General features: G+C 39.6%; 1 protein-coding gene across 2 annotated transcripts in view; it reads left to right on the top strand.

Annotated features, from left to right (window-relative positions):
* The window catches only part of LDAH (lipid droplet associated hydrolase), a 120,742-nt gene that overhangs the window by 34,043 nt on the left and 59,093 nt on the right, over nucleotides 1-27,606 (top strand). For both annotated transcript variants that reach the window (XM_080586039.1, XM_080586040.1), the window contains one exon: nucleotides 18,671-18,840. In XM_080586039.1, the coding sequence (XP_080442165.1) occupies nucleotides 18,671-18,840 (170 nt within the window). The remainder of the gene's footprint in view (nucleotides 1-18,670; nucleotides 18,841-27,606) is intronic.

Raw genomic sequence — 27,606 nt, 5'->3', positions numbered from 1 at the left:
TGACTGTAAGTTAGGCCATCAGTCTTTAGGTGTAGGCAAAATAACAGAAAGAGGAGCAGCATAGTAGCCCTCTATTAATCATTTTGTCTAAACCCAACATAATCTTTATATGCTGTTCACATGTTGAAAGTGTTACTTTTTTCTTTCCATTGTCTGATGTTGAGACTGATTTATAGTTTTCCTAACAATAAAGGTGCGTGTGCCCCTTGAACAGATACTACCTAGGAACGGGTTCTTCTATAATACCAAAACCCCTGCCTGCCTACTTTGATAGTTTACTGTGCCTAATCTGTTATGATTGCATTGTTGTAAGCCTTTTTAAGGTGCAGGTAATTGCACATCATTTGCTTAATTTCAACCTTAAAGACATGTTAATAGACAAAAGAAAAAATGTACCCAAATAGACCATAATTCAGATGTGGCAAATTTTTGCTTTAGAGTAAAGATAACAGGTGTGTATACCCACAGTTAATATATTTTTTGTTAAGTTCTGGAGCTTCTTAATGCATCACTCTTTTGATGAATGCTTTTGAGATTTCTGATCTGATAACGTAAATATCTTCTACTTCTAACCAAGTAACTTATTAGACATCAGAAGAGTTTATTTAAAATACAAGTTATCGCTTCCTGTAAGAACATGTTAAACATGCTCAACGCCCTGCTTTCAAAACAGAGGCTACTACCTGAACAGAGAAGCACAGAGTCACAGAGTGGTTGAGGTTGGTAGGGACCTCTGAAGATCACCTGGTCCAGCCCCTCTGCTGAGCAGGATCAGCCAGAGCACATTGCAAAGGATGGCCTCCAGGCGGGTTTTGAATATCTCCAGAGAAGGAGACTCCACAACCTCTCTGGGCGATCCCAGTACTCTGTCAACCTCACAGTGAAGAAGTGTTTTCTCATTTTCAGATGGAACCTCCCGTGCTTCAGTTTGTGCCCGTTGCCTCTTGCCCAGTTGCTGGGCACCACTGAAAAGAGTCTGGCCCCATCCTCTTGACATCCTCCCTTCAGAGATTTATATTTTGATAAGATCCCCTGTCAGTCGTCTCCAAGCTAAACAGACCCAGCTCTCTCAGCCTCTCCTTGTATGACAGATGCTCCAGTCCCCTAATTATCTTAAATTAGTATTTTCCTAAGGATTAAATGAGTGGTCTTCAGACTTAGTTGAAAGACTAAATGCAAATCATGTTTTCATGGTACGTAGCCATCACTGAATGTTCATTTTATAGACAGTGAAATCAGAAGAAAATAAATTGTGTTGGACTTCTCTGTCTTTTAAACGTATGATTTCCCTTAAACTGCAGAAAACAATTTAAGAAAAGAATGAAAAATACTTTGGTGCTTTTTAAAGAAATTGAAGAAAATTGTTGAACAGTGTTACTCTTGAATACTTTGTAAACTTCTTGATTTAAGAAAATTCTAAGGGTAAAACTCAAAAATAAAATTAAGGTTAAAAATGTTCCATATTTATTCACATTCAAACTATTCTGTCAAAATGCTAGTATAGCTGCTCAGTTTGGAGGGAGGCACTATAACAGGTTATGAATGGTGGAGACTGAAGCTGTAAGCTTTACATTATGATATCCAGTTGAATAGAAATGCCTGATTACTGCAAAAGGACTAAAGACCATTGTTTAGGAGTAGCTCGTCTGATGGCAATGAATAGTAGCCAGTTGGAAACTTTTCAACAGCCTTTCAATTTCTTTTGATAGGAAACAAAATGTTAGTTAAAACTAACACATCTCACTGAACAAATCCTGAAATTATTCATTGCTAATTTGATACTTACTGCTAATTTAGAACTGTGTTGTGGCTATCTAATTTTAAAATAAGGACTAAAAAATGCAGTCTTGCTCCAAATTTCTTTAAAAGTCCTGGAAGATGGGAAGTTAGATATTTTTTTTAGCACTCCGGTCAGCTTTTGCCAGTAAAGGCTGTATAGAGCTCTCTATACATGGGCTGTAGACGGTAATGGTGTTCCTTTCAATGTTTAAAATCTGTTAAACTATCCTTAGTTCATTTTGAATGATAAAAGAGGTAGGCATTGATTTATGGTCCACCAAAAGACTGTTTCCATTGATTTTTCTTTAGCAGGAGATTAGGATCTTTGCAGACCATTTTGAAATTGGGTTATATCCTTAAGAAGCAATATAGGAAAAAGCATAGAAGTGCTTTTTTTTTGCACAGAAAGCAAATCTGTGAAGACATTAATTATTTGTTAGTGTACCATCGGTGTGAAGTTTTGAAGTGAAATGGAAAATTTGGAAGTCATGTGCAGCATAATTTATGTGATATATTGCTGATGTATTGCTTCTTAGCTGTGTTCTTTACTGTTGTTACTCACCTGAGTTTGCTTTTCCAGCCTTCTGACTTTTAATGAAACTGCAAAATTGACTTCAAGTCAGATTCTGCCTCATCTAAAGTGATATAGCACTACAGAAAATATTAATGAAATCATTTGGGTAAAACTGAATTTAGACTTGAGCGCGTTACTCATCTTGTTGCTTGCTAGATAGTTGTCCAACAAAGGACAGACCTAAGTGTGGGCATGGTTACCAGATATAAGCCGTAAATTGCTACTGTCATAGGAAATGCTGTGCTGGTAAGGAAAAAAACTAAAATAGTAGCCTGAGCAAGACAAGGAGCATGGTGTGCTATAATAAGAGGATTGTGTGTTATATAGGACAGTGATTCCCAAACTTGTGGTCTGTGGGCCACTAGTGGTTCCCAGGACACCTGCTTGTGGTGCAGGAAGAGCTGGCTGATCAGGTGGAGTTGGCTCTCTCACTGGTTTCCACTTGCTAAGCTGAATTACTGGTAGCTAAGAATACTTTTCTAATAATACTTCTGCTGCGTAAGCATTTGCAGCGGTGGTCTTCAAGATGTTACACAACCACAGATGTGGGGAAATGGGGAGCAATGGGATTGCGGTCTGCACTGCTGCAGACAGGAGAGGAGGAGATGGTGAAAAATGGTCTGAGAACTTGGGCTCCTAGAAATAGTGACTCATCTTTAGCTAATAGCTTTTGTCCTTTAGCTAATAGCTTTTGTCCTTGTCATTGTGTCTAATCCCAAAGGAGAGAATTCACACAAAGGCACAGGGAGTCAGTATGCATTTGGTAATTTTAGCTATCTTGTGACTTCCATTTGTTTTAAGGAGTATGAATGTTTTTAATGATTGCAGATTTTGGAGAATACTTGCACTGCTTCTTTAAGGTGAACAAAAGCTACCAGCAGTCTGTTCAGTCAGTATTAAAACACCTCAGAACTAGTGTCTGTGGTGCTCAGAAGGTCTTAGATCTGCGAATCCTTATCTGGGCCTCAGCACTGTATGGTTAGAGATCATACAGCAGTGGTGACAGTAGGTAAGGATAAGGCCCTGAAGGGAAGAAGGGCCCAAAAAAACTGGTTAATATTCAAGGATCACCTCCTCCAAGCTCAAGAGCAATGCATCCCAACAAAGAGGAAGAAGCCAGGCAAAACTGTGAGGAGGATGAGCTCATGTGAGCATGGATGAACAAGGTGCTCCTGGCCAAGCTCCAACACAAAAAGCCTGCCTGCAGAGGGTGGAAGCAAGGACAGGTAATCTGGGAGGAATACAGAGACATTGTCAGAGCATCCATGGATAGAGTTAGGAAAGCTAAATTTAAATGAAATGAATCTGGCCAGTATGTCAGGGGCAACAAGAAGGGCTTCTACCTCAGTGATAAGAGGAAGACTAGGGAAAATGTGGGCCCTCAGCATTGGTGAGGCCACACTTGGAGTAGTGTATCCAGTTCTGGGCTCCCCAGTACAAGAGAGATCTAGGCATGCTGGAGAGAGTCCAATGAAGGGCCACCAAGGTAATCAAGGGACTGGAGCATATCTCTTACGAGGAAAGGCTGAGAGAGCTGGGACTGTTTAGCCTGGAGAAGAGAAGGCTCCGGGGAGATCTCAGTATCAGTACCTGAAGGGAAGTTACACAGAAGATGGAGCCAGGCTCTTTTCAGTGGTGCCCTGTGCCAGGACAAGAGGCAATAGGCACAAACTGGAACACAGGAGGTTCCCTCTGAGCAGGAGGAAACACTTTCTTTATATGAGGGTGACCGGGCACTGGCACGGGTTGCCCAGGGGCTGTGGGGTCTCCTCCTTGGAGATCTTCAGAAGCCACCTGGATGTGGTCCTGGGCACCCTGCTCTGGGTGTCCCTCATGGAGCAGGGGTTGGGCCAGAGGGACCCAGAGGCCCCTGCCAACCTCAGCCATTCTGTGAGGTGTCTGGACACATTCTGGTACATAGTGGTAGTTACATTTAAAGACATTTACATCTTGTAATATGAAGGTTAAGACAGGAAAGTAGAAGAAAGGCAGCTGAACTGACATTTTACATACATATTTTAAGCTTATACAGTGAATTAATATTCCAACAATATTCTCTGCTTCCTATGCAGATAAATTAAAACATCTGAGAGTCATTGATGGATGGCTTATCTTTAATACACGTTTTTTCCAGGTTTAGTCAGTTATGTTTAAGTATTAAAGACCTAGAGAACTCTATGTCCAAAAACACACAGCACTGCTCTGCAGAATTAATAGAGTTATGTGGCAGGAAGTTTCCCCATCAAATGGTACCATGCTGTGGGTACATTAAGAAAAACCAGGTTGTAACCACGCTATCCAGATAGAATTAAACTAGTTTAACATCCAAGTGTGATTTTTTTTTTAAAGCTCAGAGAGGAGAAGCTTCCTGTTTACGTAGCTGGCCTCAGCACTGATTAATCACCCCGAGGTCCTCCTGCGGTGCTTGTCACCAGCGAGGGTCCCTGCATGCACCGAGGAAGCGGTTGTTTTCTCAGGATGGGGCAGGAACTGCCAGCTCAGGGCACTTTTGTCTGGCTGCCCCTCCTGCTGCAGCAGGTGCTGCTGTCCAGTAACCATATTCCTTCCTCCTCTTTGGAGAGGGCAGCTAAAGGAAGGAAGCGTGTGTGTGCATTTGGAAGTTGTTATGAGGCGTTTAAATGCTGAAGTTTTTGTCTTTACCTGGTAAGATCTGTGTTTTGCTGTATGGTTTTACTGCTGGGTGTCTATTTTAAGGAAATAAATGAACAGTTCACGGTGGGAACCCACCGCAGTGTTTTAAATCAAAACGTGTGAAAAGCAAGCAGCCCTGGAGATGCTGCTGTCCGCCATTTACTGTAACGCGCCTTTCCCTTGAGCCACATTCAGCTAATTATTCATAGAGGTCCTGTAATCATGCCTGTAATTATGCAAAGAGATCCTTTGAATGAAATGTTGGCATTTGGCATTCTTTATCAGCTCCGCTTAATTTTAATCATGTGTTTGAAAATCTTGTTCAATTCAAAATCAAAACTGAAAAAATAAAATTGTGCCATATGTGCAGTGTTTCTGAATTGTTTTATTATTTTCTTTTCTGGCCAACCAAAATGTTATTAATTTTAACTGCTCATAACAGCATACTTTAACAGTCATGTATTTATTTATAATGATCACTTAAACACTATTAAGCTGATTCTGGTACCACTTAATGCATGACTCTATTCCATTGATTGTGATGGACTAGTGACCAATTTTTGCTGATGTTACTAAGAAAAGGGCTTTATCTTTATTTTTATTATAACTATATGAAAAATAAGTTCCCTCTAGTTTCTATTTCTTTCAAGGTTTATCACTGTCAACATAGTATCTGTGTGTATACTATTAAAAAAGTCCATGAATAGCTTTCTAGTCCATTCTAGCACTTTATTCAACTAATTCCCCTGTTAGAAGAAACTGTTTTTTTCACCCATATCTACAAATAAAGTTAATATAATTCAAATTTAAAGATGTGTTTTAAAGTAACAATTTTTGAAACCTGATACAGACTTCTGGATCCTTATCCAGAAAACAAGATGTTTAAAAAAAATTGACATTCATCCATTGGAGAGTATAATTTCTTTACTGCATTCCAGGAAAATTTGGATGTAGGTTTTGAGATTGTTTATGGATCATTTTCTGCCTTTCACCCCATGACATAGGTATGTTCTCCAGTTGATACCATCATTTCTAATTAGATGCAGATGGCTGTTAGTGGGGGGAAAGAAGTGTTCAAGAATTTGAACCCTATGAAAAGGTAACAGTTATATCTTTTGGTGTCTTGACTTTAGAAGGCATGTCACAGTTCACTGAGATGAGCAGTGCTGTGATGTTTCAGACTAACTCGATTAAATGTTTTCTGTACTATCGTAGAGAAATAGAAAAAGTGAAATAATTCAATAAACAAATTATTGAAATGATTCAGATTATTTTCCCTCGGGATAATGCTTAAGAATCTTTTAATCCCAAATCAGATTGAAAAATACATTCACATTTGCTAAAGGACTGAAAATGGACTATCCCCATAGCAGGGAATAATCCCTTCTCTCCGATGATGTAACAGGTCTGGGTTTGTTTCAATAGCTGAACCAAAAGTTTTTCACTACATAGGTTAACACCAGGGAAAAAAAAAAAAAAAGATCAAATTGTTTATTTATTAATAATAATTCCTACCTTCTGATATAGACCTTATATTTAATTTTGATCCCACAAAGCTTGCAAAAATGTTGCTGATCTTGGTGCGATCAATTCAGTGTTTCCCAGTAGTTTTATTTTTAATTCACAGTGATCTGCTGTCATAAGACTCAGGAACTATCAACAATGCACAGCACAGTTCCAGATTCTAAAAATAATCAAGTGTGGAACTTGGAGCCTCTGTTTGCTTTGGTTTGGGGGAGTTTCCCTTTCTTTAAGAGGCAATGTAGGTGTTTCACGGAAACGTAGGTGGATATAAAGCAGATTATGCACAGAGTGCAACTGGCCTCACTCTTAGATCAGATTCTTTAATGAATTACTCACACCTCTAGTGCATCTACTTATATCTCTCACCAGAATATGAGTAAGGGTTGTATGCTTTGGGAAAGGAGCAGGGACAAAATGGTAACAGTGTTGGGGACCCAGGTTGAATGAGGGACTGTCATTGGTGCATTAGATGAAGGAGTTTTTCCTTTTTTTCCTCCTTTTGATGCTGAACATGAGACTGTTCTTTTGATTTAAGCTAAACATACTCTTACCTTTCTAAATTTAAAATTCTGTTTTGTGCATGAATGCATTTATTAAAACAATTTAATTTATTACAGCTGTCAAATTACTGGTGAAGTCAAGTGACTGCCTAGTTGCCAAATTAATCCCTGTTGGGTTAAACCGTGAAACAAACTCTAGCAAAGTTCTCTAGGATTGCTGTTGTAGTGGTTTTGTTGTTGTTTTGTTTTGTTTTGTTGTTGGGTTTGTTTGTTTTTTTTGCCCTTTTTTTTTTTTTTTTTTTAGAGTATAGCTTATATAGAGTATAGTTTTCAGACATACTACCACTGAACCTTTGCCATCTGAGACTCCATTGACTTCTATGGTAATGTTTACATGGTTTGGAGAAGTTTAATCCTGCAGTTAATCATGAAGAGATTAATTACTGTATTTCTGAATGCACGTCAATATATATTAAACTCTGCATGATTATATTTGGATCTGTTTGTATGGGTCAAATTCAGTTACTTTCAGTAACTAATTCAAAAAATTATACTGTAAAGTATAATTTAGTAATTATACTTTAATTATACTTTATACTTTTTACTTTGTCAGTTTCAAAGAGACTGTAGCGAGCTGCGGCTTTGATGTCTACTAACATAAAAGAACAAGAAAACTGACTCTTACCCGGCTGTGAGCGTGGCACTCTTTGTTGGTCACAGGTGGTTTGCTTTCTGTGTAGCACATCTCACCTGTGTAAAATGAAGAGCAAAAACTCCCTTATTCATTTATAATGACAAATCAGCACTGTAATGGTAGCACTTCAGTCTCGATGTCAGCTATGATGCAAAACTCCAGGGAAAAATAGAGCCATCACCAGTATCTGTGGCATGTTGCTGTACCTGCTCTGCTGTGTAGTTCAGTTAGGTGACTACAAATGAAACTTTCATTAAATCTTGATTATAGGGAACAAACGTGTCAATTAAATTTTAAATAATTTAACAGAAGAAAAGATATAAATCATATAATTTAAAGTGGTTAATTTGACAGAAATGTGTTTCTTCCCCAAAGATAGGCAGTTTGCACTATACATCACCTGCAGGTTATTATTTAAATCATCAACAAGTGAAAAAAAAAAGCTGCCTTATTTCAAGACAGTGCAAACTATTCTCTCTCTATATTCTATTTTCTCTCCTCAGCCTTGCCACTGATTTTAATAAATTCAGGCTTTTACATACAGCGTTTTGTCCATTTCTCTTTTGCCTTATGCTGCGGGAAGTAATGAAAGATGGAGTTTGAAGTGCTCCTAAACCAAAATCATGTCCTTTTCCACTGATTATACACAAGTTCAGGTGATGGCGAACATGTAGCTCGGTGGGGAGTGTCGGAGCAGAGAACTGGAACCTCCAGGCTGCAAATGTCTCTTGATGTCACAGCAGCCAGCAGCAAAGCCCCTGTTGCTCTGACTCCCAGTGGGGATCGCAGCTGCTTCCCTTTGCTGTCAGTGTGCTCACCTTGTGCAAAGAGGAGACCCAGCAGAGACTTGGTAGGCTTTTTGAGGCAGGGAATAAGTAGAAGCATTGGCTGAGCATTGTGAGGTAGCTCTGCAGTACTGTTTTGCAAACGTTTCGTGCTCTACAGCCTGCAGTGCTGGTAGCATGGGGTCGTGTTCTCACCTGTAATAAAGTGACACAGCTCTTCTGCAGCCAGTGGTGTGGCACTAATTTACAGCATCAGGGAATCTAAGATGTGATTTTGAAAACTTATCATCTGAGAGTTTGGAAGTATACAGGTTGAAGATGGAAAAACGTTGTGCTTTCCTAAGTGGGATGTTTACTCCTTAAAATAAGAAGGGTGCTAGACAGCGTTGTTATATAATCGGAATCTGCTTAATGCAGGTGGTTGTTCTGTACACTAAACTTAACATTTCCGTGGACAGGTGAAGATACAAGCCTACACTTTATGTAGTATCAGTACAGTATCCTACTAGTGTAGTATCATCTGAGATGAACATATGCAAGAGTAAAGAAAAAGCCCTAAATTTGCACTGAATGCCATCCAACTGCCATCATTGTAGCTAGAGGAGTTAGGAAGTGTACTACTGTTATTTTAATGTTACTCTGAAGACTTACACTTATTTGAACATTTCGGTCTTTGTCTTTATCAGTTCTAAATATGATTTTGGGATGGATTTTCAAGAGAAATCAGAACTGGCCTAACAAATCAGAAGTTTTAGCTGGGTTTCAGCAGCAGTTGAATTGCTTCAGAAAAGCAATTTGCTTTCACATATGGTTTTACATTTGAGTTGCTTTCAGTTGAGTGCTTCAGAAAACATCACCCATCAATCTATCCAGTTCTACCTTCCTGTAAGTTGCTATAATGTTGAAATTCTGTATTGCTACTTGTGTTACTGTGTAACTGCCCATCCAGATACCTTCTTAGCTGCTTGCTTGTTCAGCCTTCCACCTCTTAATATTGTTCTGTACTCATTGCCATTTTCTCACACTTTTAACAATACTTTTTACTCCCTGTCTGTGGAATAACATGGGTTGTCTTCCTTGGCTTGCTGTCTGTCTTCACTCCAAGCTTCGGCTCTCCTTTATTTGCTCTTAGTCCCTCTTTCTCTACTTGTATCTGTTTAAACTTCCCAAAGTTTTGAAGTGCTGTTTTCAATAGGTGTGACTGTTAGACTTGCCTACTACGGCACAGTGTTTTATTTATCATACACCTACTGAATCCATTCCTATGAAATTACATTCATTGTTTTTTGTTCATTTCAACCCTCGTATAATTGCCACTGCCCTTTCTATGCCTCTTATTGTCATGCTGCATGTAGGCAGTCTTGGTGATGTGCAGGAATCATTATTTAGTTTTTCTTCCATTGTCAAACTGTGCAAACACAAGTTGTTGTGAAAGTGTGTTATATACTGAAGTTGCTTTTTGTTACTTCATTCAGTGAGAAATTTCCATGCCTTTGTTTCAAGATTGCATTTTCCTGGTGTTAAATTGGAAGATGTTAGATCTGGCCAAACACAAAAAGATCGTGATACTCGTGTGCTTTGCAGTAAGGAATTACCGTAAGGAACAACGCCCTGTGTGTGTGTTTTTCCTGGATAGACTCATGCATCACATGCCTCAGGCTGATGGTGCAAGATAATTCAAATACCAATGAAACACATTTGTCCTTGTAAAACTGGGTGATATTATTTCAGACCATATGTGAAATGAGTATTCCTAAGGGAAACACTCAAGGTGGACATCTGGAAGAGTACCACCTGCCAGTCCGGCATAGCAAGGAAAACAGACTTCTGGGGGAGTGGAAGTGGTATCTGGGGGGAGCTAGGGGGCCTGGATTGATTTTTGCAGCCTAGCTCAGCAAGTCAACAAGATAATGGAAATTGTAAGATTTTCCCTATGTTGTTTGAACATGTACTACTGGTACGATGATCCCTCCCAGAGGCTCAGTCAGAATGTGCCCTTCTGTGTTCAGTGCACGCCTTGTGGCAGATGTTTTCCTGAAGATCTTGTGAATGACTTCATTTTCTCAACCATTGTATTTTCAAGGACATGAGCTCTGCTTCTTATCACTGTGTATGATAGCTATGCCAGTGCAAGGCTACTTCTTGCTTTCTTCATAATGCCTCTCTCTGTCCCCTTTTCTTTTTTTTTTTTCCCCTGTGATGTTCCCCTTCAGCACCTGGAATGGAAAGGCTGAGCCCTGCTACACTGATAGCTGCTGTCATGGCATGTCTTTGCTGTGGAGTTACTCTGAAATGTTGAGACCTCAGCAATCCCAACAAAAGTAATACATTCAGGGGTTCCCACTATAATGGTGTTACTGGTTTGGTTTTGTACCTGTTTAATGGTATGTACTCCAGTGTATTTCAGTGATTTGGGCTATGTTTAGTGATTCTTCCTTAACCAGCAGTGGTAGAGATGATTTATTTTGGAATTACTGGAAAAGGGAGAATTGCTGGAATATTTTGAAGGATTGTCAGCACTGAAACTATTTGTTGTCTGTTGCTTTGCAAGTGTAGATATGAAAGTCCAGACATGAAATGACTTCAAAACTGGGAAAAAGCTGAGTAAAGCCTAGATAAAAGTCTAACTTATAATAAAGTAAGGACATAACATTGCTTTATTGTATTCTGCAGTTAGTTGTCTTGTGGAGGATATTCTGCAAAGTGAAATGATGTGCAAAGTGGGATACCTGGCGTGTTGACCTTACTTCACTTTTACAATCAATGCAACTAAGGAAAATGGTGCTGCAAGTTTTGCTATTCAAAATAATTAGGTCTGCTGAGATCTGTAATAATCCAAGTAGTGTTCTGCCTTCAAAAGAGCTGCTTAGAAATGAAACAAACAAACAAAGAAAAAATCAACCAACCAACCAACCTGAGATGAATAGAGTCATAGTGAACATAATACTTGGTCCTATATCAAGATACGTCTTACGTAGCGGTTGGCCACAGTGAGGAAGTCCCTTCCTGTTGTGTTTGTGTGGGCAAGTGAAGCAAGGAATTCACAAGAAAATGAACATGAACAATCAGCTTCCCCGCAGCTCAGACCTCTTCGCTTTTGCTCCTTGAAGTTACTTTATAATGGAAATTTAGATCTGCTCCTGTACAGTGATGGTCCCTCTAACCCCTCCCCTGCCAAGTTGCTTTTTTTGCTTTGTTTTACTTTGCTTTTTGTTATTTTTTTAATAATGATATTGAAAATTGTTTTAAATTACACTTCTGTAGTTGTTCAGTTTGACAGTAAAATGCAATCCTTCAGAAACAGAAAAGAATCCATTTATGTTAAACACCCATATTAGATTTGGTGTATGCATTTAAAAATGATAATGGAGGTACAGTTTGACATAAAACTGCACAATAAAACACTGTTTAATGATGCTTTCCTTGCCAAAAATAGAGACAAGCAACAAAATTTATCTCAAGCCTTGCACTGTTATCTCATTATACCTCGGTGATAGTTGCTTTAACTAGAGGGAAGCAAGACTGGGAATGCAAAATGAAAAGAAGTCTCTCACAGACATCTTCATTCAGTAAGTTCAATGTACTGTAGTATGTTTTTAATCAAAATTGTTTTTTAGTATTTCACATGTTTATTAGTTCATTTGGTCAGACTATGCAAGTACTAATTTAATTATGATACAGCTTCCTTTCAAAAACAGATTAGGTGTTAAATAAGTGTCCCAGCAATAGGTATGTAGATAGTAAAGGAAATCGGTAGTTTAATTTGTAAATTAAGGTCTTGTTATTTTTCTAATAAAGAAAATAATACCTATGACCATTTCAGTGTCTTGAGTACATGGTAATTTATTTGTGGAGGATACCTTTACAAAAAGTAATTACTTCAATAAACACTAATGAGTGGTGTGTTTATCTTAAAAGTTGCATGAACAGTTCCTGAGGGTACTAGGGCCAGATGAAGGTCTAAGGGTTAATCTAAAACACAATGCTTTAAGACCTGGTTCCTGGTGTCAGTAGGAGTTGTTTGGTATTTATTGAGCATTCTTTCACGGTTTCCATCCCACTTCTTTGGCATTTTATCACTTGCTGATACAAATTATCCAGGCTTCAATAATCAAATGAAAGATTGGGTGAAGCATTCAGGCTCTAAGCAATATATCTTCAGGGGATGTATTTTCTAAAAGATTTTCCGAAATTAGACCCACAAACCAGAAAGCTCAGTTTTTAAGCACACCGTTCTGTTTAAACATTTCAGATGGCATTATTCAGTGGTGAGGAATTGCTATATTTTGCTACAAGAAAAAAAACAACCAGATAGGTTATTTAGTTTACAGAATTAGACCTCTGACTATGCAACCCTGTTTAACGGGTAGTCCTCCTAAGTAATCAGTTGTGGGGCTGCTTTCTGCCTGCCTTGTGAAGACAAAGATTAATCTACATGAAGACAAAGATCAATTTCTTGTGATGTTACTGCATTTTCATGCATTGAAACTTGTTTCTCTCCTCACTGCTAATGGTAAGCAGTAAGGTGATAGCACCCGCCTGACAGGAGCTGCGAGGAGAGGCCGAGTGAACCCCTTTGCAGCCCCTGAGCTCAGTTTCCAGATCCAAACTTGTCTTTATCTTGTAAAAGGTTCAGTTCTGAAAATTCTTGACCCCGTGCTAGGTCCATCGGAGTTTGTCCTTAGATATCCTGGTGCTACCTCTTGGAGCAAATGAGTAGCGAAGGGGAAGATGCAAGGCAGGTAGGGCAGGGTTTTCTTTTCCTCCCTTTTCTTCACATATAACTCCAAGTCACCTTTTCACACAGGCCCTGACGCCAGATTCAGTGACACTCTTCCTTGTTTGGATGCTGTCTGCTTCGTGTCACAAGGTCACACACAACCCTTTCCTTCTGGAACACCAGTCTTCCTCTTTGCTTTAATGGCTTCCTCAGTGTAGGCCACACACTGCAAAGAGCCTCGTCCCAGTCATAGAAACTTGCCTTGGTCACCTTACTGGTACTTATCCACTAAGGTTTATCCTGCCTTTTAGGTAACAAGCAAGTTCCTCGGGTTTATTCAAGACAGGCATCATCTCATTCCTGGAGCTACACTACCTTATGGGTCTCGCTAGCAATACTGTTGCAGTGTACGGGTTCCCTGGTCACCAGCTTGGTGCCATTTTCATGGCAATACGTCCCTAGGAATAAAGAAAACCCCTGTTGTTCTTTCTTCAGGGGATCATTGGTCTCTTGTTGGCACCTCCAGCTACGTGCCAGCATTCATGGAAAGATCAGTGTCTGCGATTTCTCACCCATCCTTTTCTTGCAGGGGAGGTGGAGGTGGTTTTTTTTTCGTGAAAGCCAGACTTGCAATGCAGTATTATAAAGAAAAGCAGTGTGCTGTTCTCAGAACCTGAAACAAATTCTGCCACTTTGTCCCCTGTTTTCCCATGCGGTTTTCCTTCCTATAATTAATTAAAAAAAAGCAAAGCCAAGAAGCAGAAACTTTTTTTTTTTTTGAAACAAGGCACCAACATGAGACTTAGGTCAAATGCTGTCTGAATCAAGCCATTTTATAGATTCATAATGAACAAGCAAAATTGGTTAGATTAGTTATTTCATTTGTTATTTTGTGATTGATTTGTGATTAGTCTGTTCAGTTTGTTCCTAAAGCAGCAATATATTTTTTTTCTTAAGATGCTACCTGAAGCAGTCCATATTTGTACTAGGTCAGTGATGTGGTTAGTCTTTTGTCTTGCTACAAGAAATGTTAAATATATTTGTGTTAAGGACAAAAAGCTTGTTTGTTTGTTTGTTTTCTGCTTCATAACTTGGAGGATGGTCGATCTACATGAGGCCGCTCATTTAACTGATGTGCTTTTTTTTTTTTCTGCCTGAGAATTTCCCTTGCATACACAGCTGAAAAACAAACAAAATTCTATGTTACTTCCTTGAAAACTGAAGTCCTCTTCCCTAGCAAGATTAACTTGTCGACTATGTTAGAGCAAACACTTTATTTTAATCTATCATTGTTTTCTGACACTGGGTTTAGTAGAGGTCAGAGAAAGAGATTCATTAAAGTGATTGCGCATTTGTTTTTCCAAAAGCACATCAGAAGATTAATGCTTTGCCAAAGAAAATAAGGAAATACAGTATTTCTTTTAATACACTTCAGCTAAATAAAGTCTTGAAATCACATGCCTTGGCCCAGAAGGGGTGTTTGCAGCTTAAGGTTCAAGTAGGATAATTTGTGCTATCTGAAAACTGCTTAACTGAGCTCTATTTCAGCCACTCCGTTTATTCCACACCTGAGGTAAAGTAACTCACCCTCTGGTCCCTTCTCTGATGTAGAGCCATTGGAGAGCTGACTGCCAGTGTGTTTGTGCAAGTCTGTTTGCTTATATAAAGAACCCATTTAAGCTCCTCCACCCAAGAAATTCGTGTTGATTTTGGATAATCCCTGGACAATTTTATTCCATAAAATAAATAAATAAATCTTTCAAACCTGTGACACAGCCCAGATCCGCATATTTTGGGCTATTATAAGCATAACATTTGCATTGGGGAAACATGAACTAACATGAGACATTGGCAATTTTATATTTGTCCAGAAGTAAAATAGAATATGTATTTCCATACAGATTCTGTGAAAGTGTACTTCACCTGATAAAAGAGAGCTGGATCGGTCTGGGATGACTGGAGGTTGGTGCACGCATCTCCAGACCCTGTACTGCATGCTCATCCTCCAGGGTGGCTTTTCTAGAATTAATGCCGATGTGACTCGGTTTGGCAACAAACCAGTGTTTCAGAAGAAAAGGAAAAATTGTATTAAACTTCAGAACAATTCTGTTGAGTCAGCACTGGCTGTCAGGACTCATTTTCGATATGCTTAAGTCCTAACCTCAAGTCTGGGCAAACAAGAGGAGGAAAAGGCCTTATTCCCTTCTCTTAATCCCTACAGGCATGACCCATATCCCTCCTTGAGGTTCTTACTTTGGCTGCAAAAATGGTTCTGAACAGACACATCACTAATGAAATCAGTAATAGCCGTGAATATGTTGCCCTGGGTCTCCACACTGCTATTTACTGGGTAACTATATATTAAATTAGATATCTAAAGTTTAAGAAACAGGTGTAACTGATTAACTATATTAGACAACTTTGAAAATGTTGAGACTGGGCCAGGCTGTATTTGGTGTATTGGTTATTAATAGCATTGCAATAATTTTCAGCGTGTCTCTTGTAGCAGATTCTGAACTGGTGTAGTCAAAAGTTGCTGTTAACCTGGGCAAGCTTGATTTTCCGTCGTCTGTATTGACAAAGGAATCATAAGATTGGCTTCAAAATCACGAGACTGTATGAATAATACAAATAAAATTTGTTTTCTTTCCTGCTTGGTTTCTCTGGTCTTGTGAACCATGAGAGATTCTCTAGAAGGTTTATACACCTACTTTGCATCCTTTTCTGTTCCTCTAACCTAGAAGTAAGCTGAAATTCTTGTAAAATCCCTTATTTTCAAGAACGAAGGCTATGAATGGAATGTCAAACATGAAAAGGCTTGCTGATAAATCACTGGAGATGGCAGTGCCTGAGAAATAAAGCATGGGAATGGTAGCAAATGTTTACAAAGGAGAATTAATCTCCTCAACCCAACACATGGTAATAGATATATGCTGAATGAAACATACTCTGTCACTTGTTGCTGTATCCAGCGGGTCACCGTATTTCTGCTATTCTGTGTTTTGTGTGTGTTATACATACCCTTAATTAGACTTATGATGTAGACAGCCCACGTCTGCATGGGGTTAAGTTGCTGTATAAATAAATAAAATGTAGCTCTTGCTAAAAATAGAAATTAAGATTAAAAACAATCTGGCCTTAGGGTTTTGGAAAACAGAACAAGCTTTTTGTTTTCCATTACTTGTAGAAAGCCTAATAGTTAATATATTACTTCTAATCTAATTTTGCATTCTCTGAGTGTGTTTTAGTAAATCTCTTTTTCATTTAGAGTAAACTACTGTAAATTATGCTGGGTTATGATCATTAGTACTTTTAGCAGAAATACTAGATTAGCTGAAGACAAATTTGCTTGTTGTTACCTCTGTGGTAATATTTTAAGCTCAGAAAAAAAGGCATCAGAACACATTCTTCAGCAATTATTTTGCTTCAAAACATTGTATTTTATACAGAAGATCAAAAAGGCAATATAATGCCAACCCACTTAGGCTACCAGTCAATACTGTTGCTGTCAAAACCCCAGCAACCTCAGTACATTCGTGTTAGTGATTTTTAGCATTTGAGGCTCCTGACCATTTGCCATCAAATTTATTGCACACGTATTAAAAGAGCAGTTAGTCTTTGTAATTTGGTAATGTATGTTCGGAGTCATAGGCGGAACGACTTCTGTTAGCACCTTCTTCAAGCAGGTACAAAAACAGCTACACCTGAAATGGGTCCCCACTGCGAGCTAACTTTCTCTTACAGTAGTTTCTGAGTGCCTCGCAGACTCTTTAATGTATGTGTCTGTACAGCATCTCTGCCTGATGGATGTTTCTTCCACATCTGTTTCTCGCACAAGGAACTGACGCAGAAGGCATCAAAAGAAACAGAGTGGGGACTGAAATACCTAATATTTGGTGGACCAGTTAGGGCTGTACATGCACCACATCTGGTAGCTGAATGGTTATAAATGGGTGGTTTTTGCCAGGAACCTATGTGCTGTGCGTAGAACCATAGCTCCGTAAGGAGCCAGTCCCCATCCTGTGCCTGAACCTTGCTGCCTGGAGATTTGGCCCCTTCCAGACTAAAGCTGCATTGCAAGTCAACGTGTAAGCAGTGTAACAGATCAGGAGGTTAAGCAGGAGTGTGACATTGAGCTCTGAGGTAACGGCACGGGTTTAAGGGATCAAGTGATATTAGTACTAGGGCATCTCTTTTAGATGAACTATACAAATATGTTCCTAGGACTCGAGGAAACAGCTTGAAGCTGTGACAGGGGTGGCTCAGGCTGGGTGTTAGGAAAACATTCATCACCGAGATGGTGATCGGGCACTGGAACAGGCTTCCCAGGGCAGTGGTCACGGCACTGAGCCTGCCGGAGCTCACGAAGCATTTGGACAATGCTCTCAGATACACAGGAGGTTTTTTTGTGTAGTCCTTTGGGGACCCAGGACTTGAACTCAATGATCTTTGTGGGTCCCATCCAACTCAGGATATTCTATGATTCAATGTTCCTTCATGCTTTCTGCCTTTCATTTTTCATTTTTTTTTTCACTATTTTCTTCTTGCATTCTGTTCTGTACAATAACTTAAACTGAAGTGGTGTATTTTAATGTACCTTTCAGTTTAGTGTGTAGAGTACTCTTCTAGCAGATGAAAGACCTGTGAGTCCCCTTAGACTTAGAACTTTTGAGAACTTTCACATCTCATGAGCAAGTGCTAACGATGCCGTAATTGCTCCAAATTGTTACAGGTACGAGATTATCCTGGTCTTGATGGCTGGCCAGGAAGCAAGTGGTGAAGTTCTCATCCTAAGTGATTGCCCAAGCTCTTTTAGGAGGTCCCTGACAAAACATTAATGAATTTTCAAAATAACCTGGAACCCTGAAACTGTAACATGATCTTTCTCTTTGTAGCTGGATTGATAATGATAGGAACCTGCCTTAATACATGTAGTTCATGTAAGTGCTAGTGCTCTATTTTGGCACATAGCATTTCATATTTTTCCTCATTCTATGGGACTTTTTTCTGCATATTTGTTTTAAGACAGGAGATTTTGCATATCTGAAGATCTTCAGTGCGTAGTTTGTCTTGAGTGAAGAGATTCTTGTCCCTGTGCAGTATTGGTTTAGGTCCCGATCTTGCAATATGAAGTTGGATTGATTTAAGCTGATCCAATGCCTTGAGGTTGGGCTTGTACTGAAAGAAAGGGAGCACAATGCTAGATGATGGACCATCAAGCTCCATATATTCCTGTATCTTTCCCTAGTTACCCAGTTTATATGTCTTCATATCCCATGCACATCTATCAACGGTCTATATTTACCACCTGTGTTAACTTGACATTATTTTTTTTTTATTAAAATTTTATTTATTTCAGAGTTTTCCAAAGAAGTGAAGAAAAATGAGATACCTGACACTTCCACTATTAAAACAAAGTTGTTTTTTTCTCTTATGTTTCAGACACAGATATTAAGGAACTGGAGGATGTTTTTGGACTCAACGGACAAGTAGAACATAAGCTGAACTTCATCAAAAAGAATGTATCAAAAGATATAAAGCTGGTACTGATCGCTCATTCTATTGGTTGCTACATCACACTGGAGATGATGAAACGAGCATCAGAACTTCAGGTACATCGACATTACAGAATGGGAGTTGTATTATTAGCAAAGCAGAGCACATGCTTAGACTATGGGTGACTCCATACCTTTCCTATGAAAGTTATATTTTGCTGTAAATAAGCTTTTAATCCTAGTTCTTACTAAAATGAAATAAAAACATTAATGACTAAGCCTAATAAAATGTAATTAAGTATTTTGGTGTAAAATAAAGGTCTTATTTTTAATTTGGACCTCTAAATGCCCATGTAATATATAAATGATTAGTAATGGTGATAAATATCTTTAGGACTTGTCTTTTCATCTTTAAATAATTTATAAACTGGTACTAGATACCTGGTAATTACATTATGTTACTACACCAAAAATGAAGACTGGTTATGATTTTAATAGTAGCTTCTTACCTCAAGGCAAGCAGATTGCTAATTCTAGATGGGGAAATGTATGGAAGAGAATAATAATACAAATTGTAATGAGTACTGCTATAAAGTACTTTGTTTTTAAAATTGAATACATATGCAAATATCACTGCTTCTGCAGCTCAGCCTTGGTTTGTGTAACTTGACAAGAACAGGAGGTGTTACTGCCTGTTCTTGTCATTGTGTATCTAAACACTTTTCTTTGTCACTGTGAAGCAGTTGCAAGGTAAAGGCAGGACATAGTTCTCACAGCTCGCAGATAGCGAACTGTTAGTGCTCAGCAATAACTCACTTTCCTAGTGGATAACGAATGAGGAATACTGAATTTATTTGTATTTAAGTGTTCACTCTTGCTAAATCATTACCACTTCCTTTACATCATACGCTCTTCAGTGGAATGAAGTGCAGTGTTAGTGTATAGTCGATATTTAATATATGCGTGAGTAGGTTCTTCCACTTCTTCATAACCATTTCCATAGCACGTCTAACTTTTTTTTTTTTTCCTTTAAAGAAAATAGCAACTAAAAAAGTGAAACATGAGGTTAACCTGATAGATTTCCCCAAGCGTATTTCACTTAGTGATTATGAACATGCTTTTCTGGGGGGGGAGAACTTTTATTACTGTCTTTTCTTTTCAAGAGGGAGTGTTCTAGAAAATATCATATGCAGTAATTTGTCCAAAAATATCAACTTTTCTTTGGTCAACATCTGTCCGGTCCTTAGGACACAAAGGGTTTTATCTGGTTTCAATTAAACTATGAATTGTTGAGCAATTTTTTTACACCTGACCCACTGGATATTGGCAGCTTGATATTTATCAATGTTTTGAAGCTTAGGTGTCTTTGGGACACACTTAGACTGCATGGTGCACTGTGTGTATAAAGTTAATATATGACAAGCTACATTTAAGATGCATTTAACAATAGAAAATATTTGTGTAAGCCAGAGTGTTGTGCAACCTTTGTCCCTTTGCCAAAAATAAGTTAACTGTTAGGTTTTATAACATATGAAGTGTGATAATAAGAAACTTGTGTTTCCATCTCTCCCTTTATTTTTACTGGAATATTTGATTCCCACAAGATTTTGTGCACATATGTGTATTTTAGTAGCTAGATCATTTGATTTTATTTTTGTGTAGTTCTTATGTGATATTCTTTTATTACATGAGTTTTGGTTTTGGTCTTAAATTCTCTGCTTCTAAAAGCCTTTGATTGCTTACAGTTTATTATTCTGAGCTAGAGGTTAATGTGTTGTATTTGGTGTTCAAATAACTCAGTAAACGTTTGTATTTGGAACGTACATTTAGCAGGCTTGATTTTGGTTACCCAGTTTAAATAATATCCTTTGATAATCCAGCCAAACGTAGACTAGATTTTCCCTCTCCTGTGCAATGATGAGGGAACCTGATGAGCTTAAGCTAGCAGGCATGAAAAGGATGAAGTATTGCCTCCTCTTCTGTCCTTCTTGGTGGCTCTTCAGCTGTCATTTTTGAATGGGGCCCCTATGCTGTGCAGGTTAATGGGGTATTGTTATTTTTTTAAGTTTTCTTTGCTATGTTTCTATGAAATAGTGCTTTCTTTTATTAAAAGAGAGTTTAAACAGGAATTGCGAATTTACCCCTGGGATAAATTTGATTTTGGAGCCCAGCCCCAGTTTCCTTTTGACTCTCAGGGCAGCTTCTGTTAATGGTTTCTTCAGGAGCCTCCTTAACTTAAAGTTATTGTCTCAGATAAATGCTGTTAATTAAGCCTAATTAGTAGAAAAGTGCAACACAGGTTACATCTGTGCTTGTAACTAAATGGAGCTGCTGCATGGTTTGAGCACTGGGAAACAGCCAGCTCTGCCGTGCCCCTCTCGGACCATGCCCTAGGAGACTTTTGGCCCTGAGCAGCCAGCAACTCGCAGGGCACCCTGGCACGGGTCTGAGCCTGAGAGAATACTGGGACCATTCCCAGTAGTTAGCTTGGATGCAAACAGCCTGTTTTTAGGTGGGGGGAGTTCAGCCATGTCGTGACGGACCATCCCATGCCATCCTGTTCAGTCTCAGGAGCAGGGAATAGCTCCTGGTTGTTTTATTTGCTGGTATACACGGAACCATGGACACTTCTCTGTTACCATGGTGGGCATCAAATCTTTGAAGATTCAGCTCTTTGTGGAAAATGGATCATCCAGAGTTTTTCAGGCTTTTCTAAATTTTTCTGACAGGGAAGGAAAAGTGTTTATCATCCCTACTCTTTGGAGATGGAAAAATGCAATAATGTACTCTGCAAGTTATTTGATATTTGGTCTTAACCTTATAATCTTCTTCATTCAGATAGCAGAACTGAAAAGTGAAACTGACTGACAAAATGATTTTCTCAGTTGTTGAAGCTTGAGCCTAACTCATAAATACTCTACATCCTCCAGGCATTCTCTTCTAAAATACAAATCCTTACTTTGACTGTTTCCTTCTGCTTTGCTGACGACACTACTGTTTCCTAAAGTATTCACTTTGTTAATTTAATCAAAAGTTTGACACATTTCCTTGCTAATGAAATTCATTCTGTTACAGCATTCGTCTTCCATTAGGGATGATGCTATTGAAATGCCAGCATCTTTGTGGTAGCGAATTAACACTTAATAATAAATGAAACCATCATACAATGTAAACATTGCTCTTCCTTTAAAACTCACTGAAAAGAAAGTGTTTAAGCCCTCTGAGTATGTGTCAGTTTAAGCAAATAAAATTTCTGAAATACATTATTCAAAACCATTCTTTGCTGCTATGTCTCAGTGATGCCAAAGAATATTGGGAATTGCTAGGACTTGGCTGATCTTATAAATAATAGCTAACAACACATCACGGAATCGCAAAATGGCTGAGGTTAGAAGGGGCCTCTGGGTCCGTCTGGTCTCACCCCTGCTCCAGCAGGGCCAGCCAGAGCAGGTTAAAGTTTTGCACTACTGAATTGCCTATATATCCCATCTGTGCATTTTCTGCCCGCTTACCCAGTTACTAATTCATATAAATATGTTTTTCTCACCCATTATTGATATTATCAGTGAGATCTAATGACCTCAATGGAAAGCATTTTGTTGGAGCATTATTGAATATAGGTATTTTAGGTGATACTCCTATATGTGCCTGGTAGCTTTATTTCTTTCTTTTTCAAAATATTTATATAAAAAAGAGATGGCGCTGTTATCTATAAAACATTATTGTTGTAACTTCTGATGTTACAAAAAGTTAGAAACATATTTTATCGTTATTTTTAAAATTTAGCTTATACTGGACTAGTTCTTCTGTTCATTCCAAAGTTGAACGCACTGTTAGCAATTGGGTCTTTTATTAGCCTCTGTGCTCCCCTAGATCACACCTTTAGTTTGACATATGTAGTCCTCATTTTCTGGTCTCATGCCTGAACCAAAAGGCCGTGTCCCATCTGTTGTGAGCAGCTTGCTTGGAAACATGGATGGCCTACAGGTACACAACAGAATGGCAGATGTCATGACTCTGTTAGCTTTTTTTCCCCCCTTTTGTCTAGAAGTCTGCTTCTTCCCAATTACCTGCAGCCCTATGTAACACATCTTAGTGGGAGAAGACATCATGTAACCCTTCTGATAGCGACATTGAAAAAGAAACTAAATTTCAGAAACAGTCTTCTCTTTGCCATCTCTTAGCCAGGGATTTATTTTTTTTTTCAGCACGTGAGAAATTATCTGTACATTTTTTAAAAGTTTGTTTTAAAAGAAGCTTTATTAAAACAGTGAAAAATGGCAATGAAAGAAGATAGTTTGCATTGCACTGTATATTTGTATGCTACATAAAATGCAATAATTCACAGATTCACAGATTTCTCTAGGTTGGAAGAGACCTCAAGATCATCGAGTCCAACCTCCGACCTAACACTAAGTACTCCACTAAACCATATCCCTAAGCTCTACATCTAAACGTCTTTTAAAGACCTCCAGGGATGGTGACTCCACCACCTCCCTGGGCAGCCCGTTCCAATGCTTAATAACCCTTTCGGTAAAGAAGTACTTCCTAACATCCAACCTAAAACTCCCCTGTCGCAACTTTAGCCCATTCCCCCTCGTCCTGTCACTAGGCACGTGGGAGAATAGACCAACCCCCACCTCTCTACAGCCTCCTTTCAGGTAACTGTAGAGAGCGATGAGGTCGCCCCTGAGCCTCCTCTTCTCCAGGCTGAACAAGCCCAGCTCCCTCAGCCGCTCCTCGTAAGACTTGTTCTCCAGACCCCTCACAAGCTTGGTCGCCCTTCTCTGGACTCGCTCGAGCACGTCTATGTCCTTCCTGTAGTGAGGGGCCCAAAACTGAACACAGTACTCGAGGTGCGGCCTCACCAGAGCCGAGTACAGGGGCACAATCACTTCCCTCGACCTGCTGGCCACACTGCTTCTTATACAGGCCAGGATGCTGTTGGCCTTCTTGGCCACCTGGGCACACTGCTGGCTCATATTCAGCCGACTATCCACCAATACTCCCAGGTCCTTCTCGGCCAGGCAGCTTTCCAGCCACTCATCTCCCAGCCTGTAGCTCTGCTTGGGGTTGTTGCAGCCCAGGTGCAGGACCCGGCACTTGGCCTTGTTGAACTTCATGCAGTTGACCTCAGCCCATCGCTCCAGCCTATCCAGATCCTCCTGCAGAGCCTTCCTGCCCTCGAGCAGATCGACACACGCACTTAGCTTGGTGTCATCTGCAAACTTACTGAGGGTGCACTGGACGCCCTCACCCAGATCATCAATAAAGATATTAAAGAGGACCGGCCCCAGTACCGAGCCCTGGGGGACTCCACTAGTGACCGGCCTCCAACCAGATTTGACTCCATTCACCACAACTCTCTGGGCCCGGCCATCCAGCCAGTTTCTAACCCAGCGAAGCGTACGCCAGTCCAAGCCCCGAGCAGCCAGTTTCTTGAGGAGAATGTTGTGGGGAACGGTGTCAAAAGCCTTACTGAGGTCAAGGTAGACCACGTCCACAGCCTTTCCCTCATCCACCAAGCGCGTCACTTGGTCATAGAAGGAGATCAGGTTCGTCAAGCAGGACCTGCCTTTCATAAACCCATGCTGACTGGGCCTGATCGCCTGCTTGCCCTGCAAGTGCCGCGTGATGACCCTCAAGATAATCTGCTCCATGAGCTTCCCCGGCACTGAGGTCAAACTGACAGGCCTATAGTTCCCCGGGTCTGCCCTCCGGCCCTTCTTATAGATGGGCGTCACATTGGCTAGCCGCCAGTCAACCGGGACCTCCCCCGATAGCCAGGACTGCCGATAAATGATGGAAAGCGGCTCGGCCAGCTCCTCCGCCAGTTCTCTCAGTACCCTTGGGTGGATCCCATCCGGCCCCATCAACTTGCGCACATCCAAGCTCCGTAGTAGGTCGCCAACCATTTCCTCATGGATAGCGAAGGCCACATCCTGCTCCCCATCCCCTTCCACCAGCTCAGGGCACTGGGTGTCCGGAGAACAATCGGTATTGCCGCTAAAGACTGAGGCAAAGGCGGCATTAAGCACCTCAGCCTTTTCCTCATCCTTAGTAACTAGGTTTCCCCTCGCATCCAGTAAAGGATGGAGATTCTCCCTAGTCCTCCGTTTCGCGTTGATGTATTTGTAAAAGGATTTTTTGTTGTCTTTAACGGCAGTAGCCAGATTGAGCTCCAGATGAGCTTTGGCCTTTCTAATTTTCTCCCTGCACAGCCTCGCTACATCCTTGTAGTCCTCCTCAGTGGCCCGCCCTTTTTTCCAAAGATTATAAACCCTCTTTTTTCTGCTAAGCTCCAGCCGCAACTCTCTGTTGAGCCAGGCCGGTCTTCTTCCACGCCGGCTCATCTTTGGGCACGTGGGGACGGACCGCTCCTGTGCCATCACGATTTCCTTCTTGAGGAGCGCCCAGCCTTCCTGGACTCCTCTGCCCTTCAGAACCGCCTCCCAAGGGACTCGGCCAACCAGCGTCCTGAGCAGCTCAATTATTCACTTACAGAAGAAAGGAAAGAAAATATATAGACTAATGTAAAAAAATCTTCATATTGACTCTCTCTCTCAACATGCGAACATCCGTCCTTAAAAAATATTTTTCAGTAAGATAGAACAGGAAGTTTAAAGCAAAAAATATGATTCTGAATTGTCTTTTTCTGAAACAGCTTAATCTGTTTTCAATATACATTAAGATAGTGGTTTTTAATGTGTTCTAGGTTCATTCTGGACAAATGTGTTCACACATGGAGCTATTCTGGACTATTTCCATATTTTAATATCCTTTACTCATGCTTACTATATACCAAGTCTCTTGGTCAACATCAATTCTGTAAGCTATCAAAGCTTTTCCAGAGATTATTGGCAGAGATCATCTTTTTGAAATACAGTTTCCTGAAGACGGAAGCTACGAGTAGGTGTCTTATTTTTCTCCTTGCTAGAGCTTTTGGTTGTCCCAAGAGCTGAGCCAGACAGGGAGAGAATTTTATTTTGCCACTATTGGTAAGTGCGTATTTTGCCATCATAGCAAAAGAGATCACACTTGCTTGTTCAGATGTTTTTGTGTGATGAGAGCAGTTACATATGGGGAGGGAGGAAGGAGTATGTAAATTGTTTGTGATGGTTCAAAATCTCGTCTGGACAAATAGGAGATTCTCTCACCCCTACATCTTTCTGCCTCAAATAGAATTAAAATTTCTTTTATCTCTGGTTAACACGTAGCTCCTTTCTGTTGAAGTATTTGGAAAGCTCCCCCTAACTTCCGTGAAAGCAGGATTAGGCCATGACAGAGAGAAACATGTCAGAATTCCTCTGCTAAGAGATTTATTATGATACAAAATTCAGTCCAGCGACCCGTTAAGATAATAATTTAGTTTCAGTTGTGTTGAAAGCTTGATTATGAATTTGGGAAGCACTTTCATAATGACAGGAAAGAAAAAAGTCACCATGATTTTGAACACTGGTATTTCTACAAGAAAACAAAATTCTTTAGTATAGAATTACTGGAAATCCACAGGGACTGTGAGATTAAAAGAGGGAGATTTATTAACAGTGCGGGAACTGCTAGAGCTATTAACAGTGCAGGAACTGCTAAACACATCTGACCTTTGAGATAATAAGAGAATCTTTTCAGCAGCATGAATGGATGAAGGAAAGACTGAATTAAGGCAATGCCATTTGTTCAATTTCTGTTTCACTGAGATTAGAACCTATATATGTAAATAGAAGACTGGTAATGCTATCATGACAGAAAATATCTCTGAAGGGACACTAATTCAGCAGATTCTGAAGTGCTTAGAAGTTATAGTGAGTTTTGGAAATAGAAGGAAAATGAAAACCTAAAAGCGGACAAGTTAAACAGGGATACAAATTTTGATGACATCTTTGAAGGTTTTATTTAACATAGCTGCATCAAGTTCAAATGTTGATTATTTAAATTACATGTCACAGTACTTTTTAACAAAGTTAGTATGTGTAGCTGTTGTCTAGGCAAATTCACTTCTTATGATCTGGCTCACAGTTACGAAGTTTAAAACATGCTTAATGAATAAATGCATTTTTACCACCTTTAATACTCTCTTACAAAAGTAACTTTATCTCAAAGTGAGGCTTCATAAAACAGAAAATTAGCAAGAAGTCTCTTGAAGAGATGTTGTCTTCTCTCACACAGAGGATTATGCTTTGTAGGCCTGTGTGCCAGTGTGTGGTGTCACCAGCAGCACAGCAGAAACATGAAGAAATGTCCTTGGTTTGTACAGCTTTCTTTTGACTTGTCCTGGCTGAGAACTGTTCACTCTTAGTTCCTTAATGGATTGCAGTGATAGGTGAGATATGGATATGTAATTGCGTCTAGCAGTAGGGATCATGATCTGGAGAAACTCTATTTTTATATGAATTTTATGTGACTTGCAGGCTGAAATGATGAAGTGCAGAAAGCATAAAAAAGTAAAATGGGTAAAAGAGTAACCGAATTACAATGACAATACTGACAAAATTAATATGCAGGAAGAAAATACGTGGCTGTACTTAGCAGACCTCACAAGTAAATAGTTACACGTTTCAAATAAATACACATCTTTTGAAGAGAGCTGCACATTTCTAGGCCATAATGGAAAACTATACCGAGTCTGATATATATATTACTTTTCCTTCAGTATCCATTCCAGATAAATGAGCTGTATGTTAAAAAAAAAAAGCAAACAGCACTGGCTGATATATACCCATCTTCATCCACCTTTAAGTGTTGAGTGAGTAAAAAAATGATGGAGACATTGCACAGATTTAATCATGAATCTACGTTCAGCTGCCTTCAGTGAGATATGTGTTAATTTAACTTTATGGATGTCTTCAGTTGGTCACTGAATTGGACTGTTTCTGTAACATATAT

The sequence above is a fragment of the Anser brachyrhynchus genome (assembly GCF_964034855.1).
Source record: "Anser brachyrhynchus genome assembly, chromosome: 3".
Taxonomy (NCBI): Eukaryota; Metazoa; Chordata; class Aves; order Anseriformes; family Anatidae; genus Anser; species Anser brachyrhynchus.
The sequence above is the reverse complement of the archived record's forward strand: the minus strand, read 5'-3'. Positions and strand labels throughout refer to the sequence as shown.